General features: G+C 41.6%; 1 protein-coding gene across 8 annotated transcripts in view; it reads right to left on the reverse strand.

Annotated features, from left to right (window-relative positions):
• The window catches only part of SCN5A (sodium voltage-gated channel alpha subunit 5), a 216,986-nt gene that overhangs the window by 97,854 nt on the left and 101,204 nt on the right, over positions 1-17,928 (reverse strand). For 5 of the 8 annotated variants that reach the window (XM_071805348.1, XM_071805344.1, XM_071805343.1 and 2 more), the window contains 3 exons: positions 15,239-15,640; positions 6,349-6,481; positions 2,656-2,894 (listed from right to left, as the gene is read on the reverse strand). In XM_071805348.1, coding sequence (XP_071661449.1) covers positions 2,656-2,894; positions 6,349-6,481; positions 15,239-15,640 — 774 coding nt within the window. Of the gene's footprint in view, positions 1-2,655; positions 2,895-6,348; positions 6,482-15,238; positions 15,641-17,928 lie in introns of those variants that run through there. The other 3 variants (XM_071805346.1, XM_071805345.1, XM_071805347.1) reach the window with 2 other exon arrangements.

The following is a 17,928-nucleotide window of genomic DNA, read 5'->3' on the forward strand; positions in this document are numbered from 1 at the left end:
GCGACTTGTACTTGTACAAGTGGCTGGATACTCAATATGATAAAGGCTGGAAAGAAAACAAGTAACATCCCACTGGTGCTAAATATGCACTCTGTCTTAAAAAAAATCTTCTAGCATTTCAGCTACTTAAGCTCTAATTTTGCATAATGGTGCCTCAGTTTCTAAAGAAGAACAAAAACTGGGAGAATCTTCCTCTATCTACCTGTTTTTTAAGTGGTCGTACCATGTAGGCAGACAAACCATGTAGAGTTGTACATGTGCTTGTCAGGTCTTTTAATCTCATTTGAAAATGTTGGTTCCTGGAAGTGATGAACTAAAGGATTCTGAAGGCAGCAGGTGCCACATGAATTAGATGGACAACAGGAGTGGGAGATCTCCAATGTCTGGCAGCAAACCAAGACTCGCTCTCCAAGAAACTGAATCCATACTCCACTTTTGTTCTTTCCTTTCTCTCATAAACACTTGTTTCGAGGAAAAAATGGCAAAGATCTGCCCTTTTAAGTATTTCCCCCCCTCTTTAATCATCACTCGAAGAGGGTTAGATGCAACGGGAAGATGACAGACAGACGGCAATGGGGACAAAGGAGGGATCTGGCAGTCGGTGGCTTTGAGGGATGCAATCACCTGGCAGCCTGCCCTGGAGCTGGGACTCCCTTCCCTTTCATAGGAGATTGCAAAAAAAAAAAAAGTCAATTTTCATTAGAAATGACTTTGCAAAATCCTCCACAAAATGGAATTACCTTCCTCTGACCTGCTCTACCCGCAATCAATCCAGTTATGCAGGGGTTTAGCAAAGCTGGCGAAGGGGGAGCTGGGACAGACTGGTCTCTCACCAGCCCACCCTGCGATCTCGGGGGAAGGGGAGCCCTGTGCCACCAGTCTGCTACAAAAAAATGTATTAGCAAGCGGTTTTGCTTATTTTACACTTTAGCCTGAAGAAGAGAAATAGCTCTAGGCAGAAACTCACAGTGAGATTTCTTTTTTTCAACAATTTTGCAATTTTTTTTTTTGCAAAAATGTCTTTGCAGTTCCACTCCCTGCTCATTGTCCCTGTTCCCTTGTTGGCACCTGGCTCAGCCCTGCACAGCCCTGGCAGGTCTGCAGGAGTCACGTTGGCAGGAGGGATGCCAGGGCATAGAGTTTCACTGTCTGTGGTCTGCAAAGGGGGAAGCTGATCTGCCACAAGCAGAGCGAAGAGCAGACACATTTACTACCCAGAGTGCCAGAGGGGTGAAACAGCAGCATTGCCACCTGCTCTGATGGATACTGGGTCCCAAGGAGATTTTTAAAGTCATCTCAGAAGGCCACAAATTGTTGAGCAACAACCCCACAAATTGTTGAGCAACAGCTCTGCGCAAGGGCTGGCTGCAAAGGGGAGCCAGATGTGATCCTGCGAGATGACATTCTGAGCTGCCCTTGTCTACTGCTTCCCATGGAGAGCAAGAATGTAGGTCTGAATCAAGAAAGACCCAAACTGATTTTTACTTAATACAACAACAGAAGGAGATTTGCCATGACACAGCAGCTTAACAACGAGAAACTGGTCCCACAGCCCAAGAGAAAAGCCTCAGCCTGCTCAAGGAGGCTCAGAGGCAACATAACCAGGACCAGAATAAAGAAAAAAAATCCATTAGTGATGTACCACATATGCAAGGACTGATAGAAAAAGTCTAATTATTGCTACCTAAACCTGCCTGTGTAGGCTACTTCTCAATAAAGGCTGACATCTCATCTGTAGTGTCTCTGCATACTCCAGCTATAGTCGATGGTCACTACAGTCACTGGCCTTCAGGACACAGTTCACCTTACCTAAAAGTAAATGTCTTTAATACATCACAGTAATTGTGCCTTAAAATTGTCCATTACTCTCCATTGACTTTAAAGGGAAACAAAGACAACCAGCTCTGACAGAGCCTCCTACGCTGTAAATACCTAAAGGCAGGCAAAGCAAATCCCCCTTTGAGTTACCACAGCCTTGGCTTTTATAGAAATAAAGGGCTTTTCTCATCTCCACTATGAGCTTCTCAAATTCAAACTTAGCAGCGTCCACCTTCCATGGTACTCCAGACTTTCTTATGATCCCACAGGATCTCTGTCTCTACCTCTAGATTTTAGGGGCAACTCCACCACACCTTAGCTAGGTGAAATGTGCCTTTTCCAACATAGACTCTTCTAAAATTAAAAATAATTTAAACATTTAGTTTTAAAGCAGTAAAACACAGTAGCTTTTAAATATAACGTCAGAGAAAGACGATTAAAGAAAAAGCTTCTCTTAGGTTTCTTTAACGTAAAAGTCACTATTAGTCACCAAGAACTGCTTTACCAGAAATCCCAAATAAACCTCATTAACCTTTCTCTTATCTCATTTCCTTAAACAGATACAAACTAGATACCTATATCAGGAACAGCCCAGAAGCATGGCTTTAATAGTTGCTAATAACATCAGAATATGTTAGTTTAATAAAAATAGATCCTTTTCCTTCATTCATTTCTCTTTGCCCACAGAAAGAGGTGACTATGTGGACTTGCTTGACATATCATAGGCAAAGCAACGCTGACATAATATCAAAACAGGGTCTTCCCAAGCTGCAGCCAAAACTTTAAAAAGCAATTAAAACACTTCTCAGGCAGCACTACAGGTTCATGTTCACTTACCAGATTGCCTATGTAAAGCATGTGGTCAAACTCCTTCGTCATCTTGTAATGCTCCAAGGCCATGAAGAGCGTGTTCAGCACAATGCAAAGGGTGATGGTGAGGTCAGTAAACGGGTCCATTACCACGAACTTGACAAATTTCTTGATTAAAAGCCAAAGCGGGCAGCAATCCCAAATCAGAAATTTAACAGCAAAGTGGTTCCAGCACGGAGGACATTTCTGGTGTGATTCCTCAAGCTCTAAGTCACAAGCAGTAAAGTAACAGTCAATTCACACTGAGTTATATGACAAGAGAACACCTGAAATGACTCATAACATAAAGGAAGGCCCCTGAATTACCCTGAAGGATTTTTTTTAGGATAAAAATATTTCCCTCCTAACAGGCTGGGAAATTACACACGTTGGGGGTTTTGCCAGTTGACCTGCACTTAGCAGACAGTGAACTATTCTGAACGTAATAACCTTTTAAAAGTGTCACAACCAAAAAGGGAGAATCACACTAAATATATTAAGTCTAATATTATATATAGGCTTGGATTTTTACTCTGTTTTCCATTTTGGCAAACTCAAATGGATAAAACACACTATCTTCATTTAACTTAGATTAGAACATATTTTTTTAATTCCCAGGTCGTATTTTTGAAGTAACTTAAGTGATACCCTTTAAAGCAGTTAAGAGATGAAAGAGTTTAAATCCAATATTTAGAGCTCATTTAAATGTTTGAGAGCCAAAGCATCACCAGTTATCAATAGAGTTTCTGTTCTTGAGGTGCAATCCAAAAAGGCATTAAGCCTCTGATTTCTTCTGAGAGGGCCAGATACAAAACCAGGGGAGTGCATAATGCTGCTAAAGCTCCAATGAGCTTTTCAAAGGTGCTTTTAAATTATTACCTAAAATACAATTTTTATACGTTCATTTTATTGGAGCACAAAAGATGTGAAATAGCTTCATAAGTATAATTTGTGTTCAACGGTAAAAAAGAAAAGTCGAAAAAGACAGTTAATGGCTGAATAATAATGATTAGTGGAATTGCTTAATGCTTTCCTTTTCTGATTCCTTTATGGGTATGGAATGCTGTATAACGGTTTTAGTCTATATAATTAGAACCTGCACTGATAACAGGAAAACTTCAGCCAAGCCTGTTATTTCAGTCAGTCCATGAACAGCCTCCTTTCTCAAGCCAGGATGCATTTTCTCTGCATTTTCCTCCACTGGACAACAGAACTGTGGTATTAGGTGTCTTGTAGAAGGTTTCAAAATATCAGATGATGTCCTTCATGCACAGGTTTTGCACAGACATCTACACTGCTCCAAGATCTCTGCAAAACCAAACTGCTCCCGAGGAATAACTATGTCTTTCCAGGCTCCAAACAGAAGGTTTAGAGATAAGTGCCTCAAATGATGTGAGGACCATCCATACTCTGAACAATTTCAGTACAAAAACCTAATTTGGCACTTTTTTGGAAACCCACCTCAAAGTAATAGAGAATTTGGGGAAGCCACTTCCTAAAGGACTTCATTTTCCAGGTAAATCCAGAAGAACACATCTGTCTATGTCCGTACTCCTCATAATCACTTCTAAACAACCCTGCTGATTCCACTGTCATAAATTTTGCGCCCTTCGTGATGGACACACATCAGATGTGACACATTTCCCCGAGGCTGCACACTGGACACAAGCCCCTTTAAGTCCAGGTTGCTGCTAAAAGCGTAGATTCATCTCTCTCAGTGACATGTTATTTCTTGTCCGTTTGCCAGATTTTGTGCTCCTGGACCTTCTGCGTGAGCTGGTTCTGCTCACAGATCCAATTGAAAACCAATTGCTTGTACAGTCTAATCAAACTACAGGAACACAGCAAGGGGAGGAGGAAGGTGTGACTGTCTTCTTTCGGCCATGATGTGCCATTGAAGAAGTTTAAATCAATTAAGAACCCACATCCTTTCCTCACTACAGGGAACCTTTGGAAACCACAACAGATTTAATAGTTTTTGAAAGACACTTACAAAAGGAAAAGTAAACATAGACTCAACTGTTGTGGTTTTGTTTATTTTTCTGTTACTTTATATTGTTTAAAAAAAGATAAGAAAAACACAGTCAAAGTTTGTGTTGGAGGGATTTTTCCTTTCATTTTTGAATGGAAAAAAGCATAGGTCCTTCTTTGTCTGCAACACTTTGCAATGTCTGGGAAACACAGGCAAGTGATGAATGGCTGAGAGCAGAAATCAGGTAACCAAAGGCGAATGGATTTCTGGTCTGGCTGTTGTACACAATTTGGCACAAATCCTACAGCTATTATTATAGTTAAAGTCTGGGATAGCTTTTATTCTGATTTGATATTCTTCTTGTTAACAAGTATTGGATTTCAATGACTAATCAAAGTCTGGGAGATAGAAAACCTTTGATGAAGACCAAAAGAGTTTTCTTCTATATGAGGTTAAAAATGCACATCCTCTGAGTAACCCTAGGCTTGATGGTCTCTATTTCTGTGGCAAAAAGTAATAGAAAGCATAATTAAATAAATAAGCAGAAGTCCAGCTCAGGCATTTTAGGCATTCTAAACACATTACAAAGAAGCAAATCAATCACAAAGTTAATTGCTAAATACCTCACGGAAAATAAGTAAAACCTTTGCAGACTACATTAAACATTAAAGCGATTATTTACCTTTTAAGAATACAACTCGTTATTTATTTAAACATATATATATGTCTGTTTTGGCCACACTACTGTTGAATATAACCACAGGGGATGGTAAAAAGCTGAGGAAGAAGAAGGGCTTTGTGGTTAAACACTGGGCTGTGTCCAAAGACCTTGGTATAGTGCCTTTCTGCAAGACGTCTCCCAGAGAAGTCCTTCTGTCTTGCCTTCCTACTCATCAGTAGGCTGCAGGAGAATCCAAAATTTCTCTTGTTCCACGTTGTATTCTTGACAGATGTTTTTCTATACTCTTAGTTGCTCCCTCCTATCTTGTCTCAATTTACAGTCTAGACATGAGGAATTTTAAGAAGTTCTTTCATGCTGTATGGAAAGAGCCTAGAAACGTTATGTCTTGCTATAGGTTGTTGTCTTGCTATCAATAAATTTGTGAAAGGTAAATGGAAAGTTCCTGTGTATAGAAAGACAGGGAAGGGAAATCCTCCTGCATCTACTGAGAAGCCTAATGAGCAATGGAAACATTTGCTGTGAAATATTTGCATGGATAAATGGGTCCTTTGAGCACCCTTTAATTTCACGGTGGGATTCAAACTGTTGTGTCCCACTAGCTTCTCTGCATGAAGGAGACTTTCCTCCCCCACAACTTGGAAGTTCTGCACGTAGCTGGTGACTGCACACACCAGGCTCTGCACCAGCTCCAGAGAGACGAGACATAAATGTATGCGCAGTCACCCAAACAGTCATGTCCTCCACTGCCCTGTATCTTGGTTAGCCCCGTGTAAATTAAATGCCATGGGGGCACAAAACATTACCAGATCTGACTTTTTGATTATATGCCCAGCATTTTGTCAGAATTTTCACAAGTGCATGCATAAGATAGTGATTATATTGCTTTCCGTTACAGCTTCATCTGCAAGAACTATCTGCAATGCGTTCTCACAAAACAAGATTTCAATATTATCATCTTTTGTGTCACCCGTGTCTGCACGTCAAGGTGCGTATGGCTTTGAGTTGGGGAACTAAAGACGTGTCCTACCTTCCAGGGCACTGGTGATGATGCTGACAGCGCTCACCGCCCTCTGCCTCTGAAAGGGTTCGTCCGAGTGGTCCACCGATGGGCGGTGGGTCATTAAAAGCTGCTTCTTGCTTGCCTCGTCCGAGGGGGAGGTCTGTTTAAACGAACACATGGGATCAGCAGAATAAAAACTAGGCAGACATAGGGCAGCACTTTCAAAGTGGTCTAAGCATCTGAGAAGGTCTAAAGCTCACTGATTTCCCAATTAGACACATGCTGACAGGGTACCGCTTTTGAAAGTGGCACTTTGAGCCATTTTGGAAACTTTGCCCTGCCCTTTACCTTCATCTAAACAGGTGAAAGACGCAGGTGAAAATAAAGGGACGCTCTGGATGCTGGAGAAACAGCAGTGCTGCTTTGCCATGCTCTCAGCTTCTGAAAGAAGCCCTGCTTAATTACATTAATTATTTCATTACTTCTGAAATGTGTTAACTGTTTAATTATACCATTAGAAGAGGAAAAGAGGCATGGGTAACAGCTCCATTACAGGCCTTTGATACTGTACCAAGCAAACTGGCTCCTCAACACATGTTTTTTCTTGTTCTGTAACACTGCCAAATCTCAGGAACATATTGTCATTCTGGTGATCTTTGGTGTCATGGATTCTGCAGCTCTGTAATTAGGGGAGAATCTCAGCTGCTTTTTTCTCAGGAAACATAAAAAATAACCCAAACTCTCAAGTCCTCATGTTTCTCAAGTAAAAGCTTAAAAAAAACCCACAAAGAAATCAAATACCAGAAAAACAGAACTCCCGAATTGTCTTTATTTAATGTTTCATTTTAAATTAGCTTTATGCTTTTTGAAGGCTTGGGTTTCTGAGGTCAGAGAGAAACACGGTATAGCTGCAGTCACACACTGTATTAAGTACTTTATATTGTCAGCTCACAGGAGCAAGATGCCAAGACTTTTATTATTACGAGCTCCCACTTCATATGGAGACAAATCTTGCTCGTTTTAGTCTTCCAGCTCTCCCGTGGGTAGAAGGAAACGTGGTGGTTAAGATGTAAGGATCTGGGAAAGCCAAGTTTAAAACCATTTTCTGTCACAGACCTCCTGGTCAAGATAGTCAGACTCCCAAAATAAATGTTTCAACAGGCCCTGTCCTGCTTCTCCAAGAACACAGACTCTCAGGTCTGACACAGTATGTAAGCAAGAGATGCACTGCAGATAGATGGGTCCTGATGGTTCTTGAAATATAGCTCAAGGAAACGTGAAAGGAGAAGAGGTTCCTATGAAGATGGAAACGTGGTTCATAGAGATGTCAGAGTAGCTGCTTTTGGTTCACCACAGTCAAATGAGGTACAGGGATTGGACTCAGTCTTCTGGATCTCTCATCACTTGGGTTTGAAATGGCCCTAACCACACCAAGCAGCACCCAGGATGTCAACCAAGACCTGCCATGGGCAGCAGCTTCACAGCTCTGCTGTCCATGCCTGGGACGTGCACCCAGGGGGACTCAGGATCCCTCCTCTTCGCCATTTTTCTATCAAAACTGCTCTTCAAGAAAGGCAATTATGTGAGAACAGCAGGAGAAAAGCACAGAAGCTCTACGAGCTGTCTTTCTGCAGTGTGACCTCTTCAGGGCAGGGGACATCCTCTTGTCAGGTGGGTGCAAAGGACAAAGCCACTTGGGACACTGAAAACAGTCAGGATACTTGTTCCAGGTCACTTCAAAGTACTGCAGTTGAAAATATCAATCACTGCAAGACCACAGAAGATTAACTTTTAAAGCAAGCACTTAAAACATTAGCAAAGCCAGGAAAGCAGCAATACTCCTAAAGGGCTTTTTTTTTTTTTTTTTTTAAATAAAATGTTCTCTTTTGCTAACAATTGGCTCATTGTCCATTGAGTTACTGACAAGTCAACTCAACATGAGAGGTGTAATCAGAACCTATTCAAAGAGATTCCTACTTGTGCACAACATGACAAGAAAACACTCTCCCCTTGGCATAGGAGCTGGGGAAACCAGGAACAGTATTTCACATACATGAGTTCACTTGATTCCGTTCACCTCAAATACATTCCATTAAAAAAAAAAAACAAAAAAACAAACAAACAAAAAAAACCAAAGAAACAACAAATGTTTTATTAATTAAAAAAGCATCTACAAAATTGCATAATACTTTGCACTAGTTTGGAGTACATAACAAATACATGGGACTGAAAAGTAATAACTAGAGAAAGAGATAAAAGACATGAGGGAGATAAATTTCTAAGTAGAATAAACTAAAAAGGCAAAAGCAAAGAAAAAAGTAAAAAAAAAGCCAGATAAAAGCCCAATTATTCTAGTTCCCTTTGTCTGTAGCATGAATAAGAAAAACTCATATTTCAAATTCCTCTGGATCATCTAACTCATTTAAAACTGTACCATCTTCCCATCCTATCTGACGCAAAGCTTAGGACATACCAGTAGTGTGTCTTTCAACAATCTCATCCCCAGAACTACCAGTTCTACAAAGATATTATATTCCTATTGATGTATGCAGAAGTGGTTGCAGAAGTTATGGGTTGGTGGTCTTTATCTGAAAGTTACCTTTTACTCATAAATGCAAAGAGGATTCACGGCAGAGGTTAAATGTCTAAGGAAAAACATTCGCAGAGTCATACTTCCTATTTGTTTTGATTTAGCTAAACCAGGGTAAACAAAAAGTCTGAGTTAAACAGGTTTGGAATACCCTTCATAAAAAACACAGAATCATAGAATCATTTTAGTTGGATGAGACTCTCAAGGTCATCAAGTCCAACCATTAAACTAACTCTGGCACTAAACTGTGTCCCTAAGAACCTCATCTCTGTGTCTTTTAAACCCCTCCAGGGATGGTGACTCCACCACTGCCCTGGGCAGCCTGTTCCAATGCCTGAGAAAAATTTCCATGAAGAAATTTTTCTTAATATCCAATCTGAACCTCTTCTGCCAGGGAAATGATTTTTTTTTTCCCCTATGTTTGATGTTATATTCTCAATTCAAGTTTTGGAGTCACTCTATTTTTCTTTCCAGGCCAGCATCCTCTATCCTACCACCTGTGGCATGAGAAGTGGTCCCCAACACTTCAGGAGCTCCTGCTGGAGTCAAGGGGACTATTTGCAGTGTGCAAAGGGGTATTTCTGAAGGAGACGTGCATGGCTCCTTCTTTCCTTCATCTGTGGAGGGATGAGCTGGTGCAATTTGCTGCTGGACTGCATTCAGAGCTAACGATACCATGTGCGATTGACGGTCACCCACCCATCCCCGCCGGAGGGCAGAGCCCCATGCCCGCTGCTCCCTGCCAACGGCTCAGTACCATGAAACTTCATCCCCAGAGCCACACAACATCTAGCAGGCAATGTCAGGGTGTAAGAAACGCTCCTGTGCTCTTGCAGGAGGATGTGGTCTCTTTCCCAACAGAGCAGTAAATCTAGAATATCACACAGTCATCTTGCAATTTACTATAAAGTATTTTTTTCCAGGAAAGGAAGTTTCCATCCAGGTGAATCGCTTAAAGATTATTGAAGTTACTTATAGATATTCATGAGCTTTTGTTCTTTGTAAAAATAGTTATGTGACTTGGGGTTTTAATTATTTATTTTAGAACAGAGATAGCTAATAGTCACACAATGAACCAGCAGTTTTTGCACTCTGAGATAGAGAGCAATTCCAGGAACTGGACAAACAAGGCAGCATAAAGGCTATTACCATTACAGAGAGAATATACAAGGCTATTATCATTACAGAGAGAATATACACAGTCGTTCACCATACTTATATTTCTGTAGAAATTAAGCAAAAATAACAAGAGTCCCCACAGTTATGCAAGGAGTCTCCTTGGGATCCAGATGAGAAATCACAGTGGACTTAAACACAGGCACCTCCAGCAGGACAAGATTATTTGCGTTGCTCCCTGATTGACTGGAAATGTTTCTCCTTTGCATTAGCTAAATTCTATAGGGACAGATATACTATTCAGTCATTTACATGTAAATGAGAATGCATAAACTGCAGAATTATTTTCTTCTGAGCTATGTCAAAACTGTTATATGAAAATGGGCTTACACACATCAGCATTTTAAAGACCACATTTGGGAACTGGGACAGGTTTAATTTTCTCCGTACAGTAAAAATCTTTTCAAGCATAAAAAGAGGTGGACAGGGCACACCATGAACAATGGACCCAGTAAGGCACTAGCACAAATATTTAATGAGATTGAAGGTGATCACAATAGCGTACAACATTATAAAAGAGGCCATTTAATTTTGTGGATACTTGATTATTTGAAGAGATGCACTGTAAACTGAAACAGCTTGCAGTATTTGTGTCAAATCAGAATGATTTACACTTGGGATGTGCTGAAGTAAAATTCTAAATGAGCGGAAACCAGAGCCGTGGTGACAGCTCTCTGTGTGACAGTGGCAGAGGGCTAACCAGCTTTCGTCCATTTGACTTACTGGTGGCAAGTCTTGGATGACTTATTTTGTTGACCTTTTTCTGAGCATGGAAACTGCGAACACTTTGCCTTTTTCACCAGTCCCGTGGTAAAGCAAGAAGGGGAAAAAAGAAATTTTACCTTGAGGCAGTTTTAGGGTCAACAAGAAAATCTCCAGCCAATGTGGTCAGCAAAATGGTTTTATGCTTAGTGAGAAGAAGTCAAGGTCTTCCCCCCCACCCACCCCGAAAAAAGACTAGGAAAAAAAAATTATATAAAGGTAAGTTTCTAAATCCTTTTTTTGGGATGTCAATAAGCAGCCTGGCCCATCTTAAGGGCTCATCCCCCAGCAGTTTTCACTGCTGTCAATACTCGGCATTTCTGATTTCCTAAAATTGAAAAAAAATGTGCAGCCAAGAGAAAATTGAGGAAAGGTTGTAGGTGCAAGAGGGAGACCCCAGGTAACTCCAACCTCCACCTCGCTGCTCATCCCAAAGCCGTGTCACGGGTGGTCCAGCTCTGCTGCTGGGCCGATGAGCAGCTCTGGTGAGTGGGTGAGAACAAAGCGGTGGGGACCACCAGCCCACAGTCAGCTGTCCACCTGCAAACAACCTTCTCCTCAGTCTCATGTCCATTTTTCTGCCACTTCTAATCTCCAAAGTAATTAGAATGTCAGGCTAAACCAAAAGAACACTGTCATATCCTCAGAGAGTTACAGAAAGAGCTCCAGTTGGCTTTTGGAGACAAGAGAGCTGCCACATGTATTTTTTAATCCTCAAGATACTTTTGAAAACCACAGGTGACATCTTACTCATCCTCACCAGATCTCATAGATAAATTGAGCTCCAGGTAACAGCTCATTAACTTAATCCAATTGTGTTGAAACAGATCAATACCTTGTGAAGGGAGATGCTATTCTAACCTCTTGAATCACTAAGACACACCAAGACACAACAATACATAGCTACAAACAAATACTACAAGAATGTGCAGAAACTTCAGTTTGTAGTGTGCCCTGAAGTTACTTGCATAACATGCAAACTTTCTATAACTCCCGGTCCAGCAATCAGCAGGATCATAAAAAATGCATCATTTTTTCAAACCTCTCCGTCTCAAGTCAAGCCAGAAAAAAGTAGGACTTTAAGCACAATCACCAGGTCGTGCATGTGTCTTATTTACACTGGGTTAAGTCTGATGAATCAGCAACTGCACCACTTGAAAAAAGCAGGTAGGAGCACAGGACCAGCCCTGAACCAGTCCTCTGCAGGATACACCAAATATTTCCAGGACAGTAACTAGGATTTACCATGAGTTTCTTGGGACAAGCTCTCTGCACCACTTGGACTTGAACGCCTGTTATCCTTCACATACAGAAGAAGACTGTCTGACCCAGAGCCACCTTTGTGGAGGGTGTTTGCAGATCATACTTTGATACTGCACTATTTTGTTCTTCATATGACCTCAGAGGGCTTTCTATCTTGAACACTGCAGTGTAACCTTCTGTTCTGCCAAGGGCTGCTCCCCAACAACGCTGCCACCGCTCCTTGTGAGTGCTGTTATGTGTCATGGGAACACCAATAGGTGTGGCAAGTGTGCAGAGAAGCATGGGTTCTTTGGAAAAGGATAGGATGCCCCACCTTTTGCTCAGGCTGTGCACTGAAGGTTTTGGTGACTTGGCAGGACCACTCTGATGCAGAAGACTGCACAGATGGGTGCCATTTGACATCGACCATGCTGTCCACGGCCAGCAAGCCTGCTCACCAGTCACAGAATCACAGGCTGGTTGGGGTGGGAAGGGACCTCTGGAGATCATCCAGTCCAACCCACCTGCTAAAGCAGGGTCACCAGAGCAGATCACACAGGAAGGTGTACAGGTGGGTTTGAATGTCTCCAGAGAAGGAGACTCCACAACCTCTCTGGGCAGCCTGGGCCAGGCTCTGGCACCCTCAAAGTAAAGAAGTTTCTCCTCATATTCAGATGGAACCTCCTGTGGTTCAGCCTGTGCCCACTGCCCCTCGTACTGTTGTTGGGCACCACTGAAAAGAGACCGACCCTTCATTTCTTGTCCAGGGAAGATACAAGAGCCCAACTGGGTCCTTTTTCACCATGGGCTTACACTCGTATGAAATAAATAACAGTGGCAACGTCAGTGGGGTTAATGAGGAAACTTCAACTTTACCCTGCAACATCTTTCCTTCGCCTCCGCCAAACATATGAAGAGACTATGAAAGAAATCAGAGCTGCTAACAAATAACAAACCCAGCTTCAAGTTTTAACAAGAAAAAGGTGAAAATAGTCAAATGCTAAGCCCAGAAGCATGTTGCTTTATCTCTGAGCACACTGAGGTGTTGGATTTTTTGTTTCCTTTTGCCTGCACTCCACAGCTGAGGCTGCACACTTGTGCCCAGCACTTATGGTTCCTGTAGCGAATACATCTGTACCGTAACGGGCTCCTTGCCAATTAGCTTTTAACTCCAGCTCACATTTTCTGGATAGATTAGATACCAAACCTGTTTTGCAGAAGACACAACATCCTTCACATTGCATCACCGAGAGAGCATCTGTTACTATAGTGCCTGGGTGTTATTTCCTAGATGACCAGGGAACTGCCAAGTGAGCTCACCCACCCGGGCCATTCAATTTTCAACATCCATTTTTTAAAAAAGGCAGGAAGCTGGCAAACAAAAAGAAATGCCAGCAGAGCTCAAAGCCTCCCTGTCACCTCAGGGCCCAATCCTGGGAAATACCAATATTTGCTGTGAAAGCTTGAGTGCTCTCATGCTTTGTTAAGCTTTTTTTCTGACAGCTGGGAGAGCCTCAGCAGCCTGCAGAGCTGCCTTCCTTACAGAGAAAAGGGAAACATAACTGCTCATCTACTGAGGCCTTTCTATTTACAGATTATTTTTTTAACAGATGCACAAACTTTCTTCCACAGTTCCTTTAATGCACAGCTTTTTTACACCAAGTTAAGTGCAATAAAACCCTGCTATCTACAAATAGTTTTTCTTATGCTCAGCTGCCTAGAGATTGCTCTCAGGACTGATCTTCCTTGTCTGCAAGAGTAAAAACGGGAACACCCAAGCCCTAAAAGGACAAAGGTGTGAACATCTGAGAAAGTGGTAAGAGCCTCAAAGTTGTCAATAAAACTGGTAGTTCTCACACCACCCAGTTTCCCACACATGACATGGCAGCTCCTGTCAAGCGCAGTGTGACAATCTATTTGCAGGACTACAGGGAATGTCCAGATAGATGAGGAAAAAAATTAAAAACTTGAAAGGGAAGACTCTGCTTGGCTTTAAAGAAAAAGAAAACAACAACAAAACCTTCTCAATTTACTGATAATCTGACATCATGGCCAGGATCCATCTCACTCACCTTTCTCTTCAGGAAATACTTTGCCTAATACCTGTTAGAATCGCATTTGCTCATTTCCCCATCAATGTAACCTGGCTTTGACACCTTATTGCTCTGAGTGGGCTTCATATCACCTGACTTAACACATGTGCAATATGGAGTTATTTACCTTGTAGTTAAAGTGAACAGAAGGAGGCACTTTTAGGTAGATTATTCTGACACATTTCAGAACTCTAAGATGAAATAAATCCTGCCCACACTGACTGTAATGACTAGACCTCTACTGCTTTAAAGACTTTTGAGAATGATGAGCTCTAATGTAGATTATCTACATTAAAAGGATTAAGTCCCACCATATCAAACTGGCAACCTGTCCAAAGTGCCCTGCATGTGTAGCAGCTGTTTCCAAAACACCATCTCATGGTTTTCTAAGTAAAGTCACGCTTGGGTCCTAATGATATCAATTGCAATGGTTTTATTTACAGCCTTATTAAATATTTTGCAGCAGTGATGCTTTGCGACAAAGATCCTGGCAATCTGCAAAAGGTTTGAAGTTGTTGATCATCTGCTCATCTTTCCTGCGTGTTATTTGAACTGGATGCTAACCCCTTCTTGGATTTACCTTTGGACTGTAAGAACAGCCCTCCACGAGTAGCTACACAGAAGACCAGAGATTAGAGGCAAACAGCTAGCAACCAGTGGGAGAAAACAGTCTCTCAAGATGGTAAGACTCACACTGAATCATTTTAAAAATGTCATTTTCTAGCCACTGGACAATGTCAGATATTCAAACGTCAAAAGAAACCAACTTAAAAAATGTCCCTACAAGAAAAAATTATCAAACCCAAGATTTAGGTATTTGCCTCCAGCCAGCTCTGAAGAGTAAGTGTCACCAGAATTCATGAAGCTCTCTCGTGCAGCACTAGACACACGTTGCTGTGGGATTTAGCCCCTCGTCTTCCCACCCTGACTAGGATGCTCAGTCTGGGTTTCTCACTGCAGATCTCAAATCACGTATATCAATTACAGCAAACTCCAACAACATTCAGAAGGAAACAAGAGCGTGAATCACATACAAAAGTTATAAAGTACTCACCAGGTCGCCTGTCCCAGGCTTTTCCATAATAACTGGGGGGAGCAGTAACCCTGCAGGAGAAGTAGGGTCTGGGTTGAGTGCCCCGGTGCCTCCTCCTATCAGGGAAACCACACCATTGCAATCCACTGAGCTGTTCCTTTTGCCCGTCTGGGTGTAGTTGGGAGTAGTAGGGTGAGAACTATGGCTCACTTGACTTTGCACGCTCGGACGCCTCCCAGATCTTGGAATTAAGAGAGAGCCCCGGTGGCTTTCATTTTCCCCAGCAGTGCTGATCTCATCATCGGCAAAATCTGTTTCGGAGCCAGTGTCTCTGCCACGGAGTCGGAAACTGAATATGCTCCCGTGGCTGGTTCTGCGCTTCACCAAGTGTGCGCTGGGACCATAACTAAGGCCAAGGAGAGTCTAGAAACCCCCAGAAAGGAAAAAGGGGAAAGAGAAACAACATTTTGCAACATTTTTTTTTTTTTTCAGGAGCGAGGAAGGTCTGGAGAGAGCAGTAAGTTCCATTTTAAATCAAAAGCTTCAGAGAAAGACTTAATCACGTGTATCCAAACCTCCGCAAAGAGGTTGAATAGTCATTGCTAGCCATTAGGTATTTGTCTAGTAGTTGACAGTTAAAGATGTGCTAAAATAGGAGGGGTCAAGGAGGCATGTGCCTCGTAGCGTTAGACTTCCTTGGCTTCTAACTCCCCCCCATCTGATAAGTGCCGAAGGACCTGGGAAGACAGCACAAGGAGTGGAAGGCAGGAGCAGGGAAGGGGATCCAGCCCCGGTTTATCGCATTATCACACGTCTTCATAACAGCTGGGGAAGGAACATTGCAGTGGGAGAAGAAGAGATAAAGAAATAGGGCAGGAAATGAACTGCAGGGAAAATGAGAAGAAGAGGGAAGAAGAAGAAGCAGAATACGACGGAAGAAGGTGATAAAGGAAAAAAAGAAACAAAACAAAACAAAAAAACCAAAACAAGAACAAGAAGAGGGATATGATTTATTAGTTTGTAAAATTATTATCCCAATGCACATGGATGCTTTAAGGGGTAGGTAACCTCAGTACACAGCAGCTGCCCTCATACTTCAACATCAGCCTTGACGACCAACTCTGACATCAGCTACTGAGAGCGAAACTCTGACAGAGCATCAGCAAGACGTAGCCAAGGACTGAACACACCTAAACCCTGGCAGAGTAAAGAGGATGTTCAGAAAATGCATAAGGAATTCAAGTCTATCTCCTTCCCTTGTATGTTGAAGAGGAAATTATTGGAGTAAGAGCATTTAGGCAGAAAATTATTTTGATTTTTTGGCATGTACAGAATTTTCAGTTTCTTCAGGACTTTCTTGTGAGCCAGGTATATACGAAGAGAGGCCAGATCTCCACAGCACCCACAAAACAAAATGAAATCAGGCTTCATTTGAACTACAGTTTACAACACTGAGTTACGTAATGATGCTATTTTGTGACACTGGCACAGAGAAGAGTACAAAAAGCGGGCCCTTTTCTGACTAAAAACAACACATTTGGATTGCTACCAGATTTTAATTGGTCAAAAATTCATGCCTGGGTTTCCATGGCACAGTCGTTGAGACTGATTTCTGATGGCAACACACCTCCAGCTGCTCAGACAGCGTCTGAATGATGACTCAGCCTTGCTCCCTCCAACCATGCCAGACACAGCCTTTGCAGAGGATATTTACTACAGCTTTGAAATGTGCCTCCCATGTTTCTCATGCGTATGACATCCAGGGGCGAAAAGTGAAAACAAGTAATATTAATCTAAGAAACAAAGTGGCAATGCACAGCTCCAATCCATGGTCATTCTGGTATGTGGTGTCTTGAAGCACATCCAGAATAAAGCTAACGAGCAATTCTAGCTTTAACGAAGGTGTAATTTGTAACACGGCCCACTCAACCAATGAGATGACAACAATAACTGTTAGATTGAAAAATGCGTGTCGTTTACAGATATCCAGTTCTGTGTAAGATTTGTGAGCTGGGAGTCATTAATTGGTCACATTTAGTTACATCACTTACATGTTTTCTATGAGCTTTTTATGGCTGCCAAATACCCCTAAATTCACTGACAACAAAATGTAAAAGGACTTAGCCCATTACATGGCTATTCAACAAACCAAAATAAACTGATTTAAACTTTGCCCTCAGTTAAGCAAAGACTAATTATCTGCAGCTATTTATGATGATTTGATACATACAGCATGTGCAGATTCGTATTCATGCATGTCAGTAACATTTATATAAAACCCTATTTAACAAGTCTCACTCTTTTTTTCCTTGCAATAGAAAGTAGAAACAAGTGCCTCAAAGTTTTGACTTGAAGGCAACTAGCAAAGGAATATAAGCATTTTAATAATGCCTTTGTATAGCATTTAAAAAGCCCTCAGAGATAAGTTTCTTCCTTTTCTCCTGCTCTATTTTCTTTTCAAGATTTGCAGGTTTCTTCTAAGAATTTTTTATCTCTGGGAGGGATAGGATAGATATAATCAGATGAATGAAATTAAAGTAAGAAAATAAGCCAGACTGTGGGTAATCTTGAAGCAAAAAAAGGTTTAAAAAATGAAACAAAATATATTTGTAGGAATGTTTAATGGGCATTTTAAATTCATTTTGAAAATAAAGTGCTAATATGTTTCCTTCCACTGTTCTAACAGAGACTGTCTGCAGGTCAGTCATGAT

The sequence above is a fragment of the Patagioenas fasciata genome, chromosome 2, assembly GCF_037038585.1.
Source record: "Patagioenas fasciata isolate bPatFas1 chromosome 2, bPatFas1.hap1, whole genome shotgun sequence".
Classification (NCBI taxonomy): Eukaryota; Metazoa; Chordata; class Aves; order Columbiformes; family Columbidae; genus Patagioenas; species Patagioenas fasciata.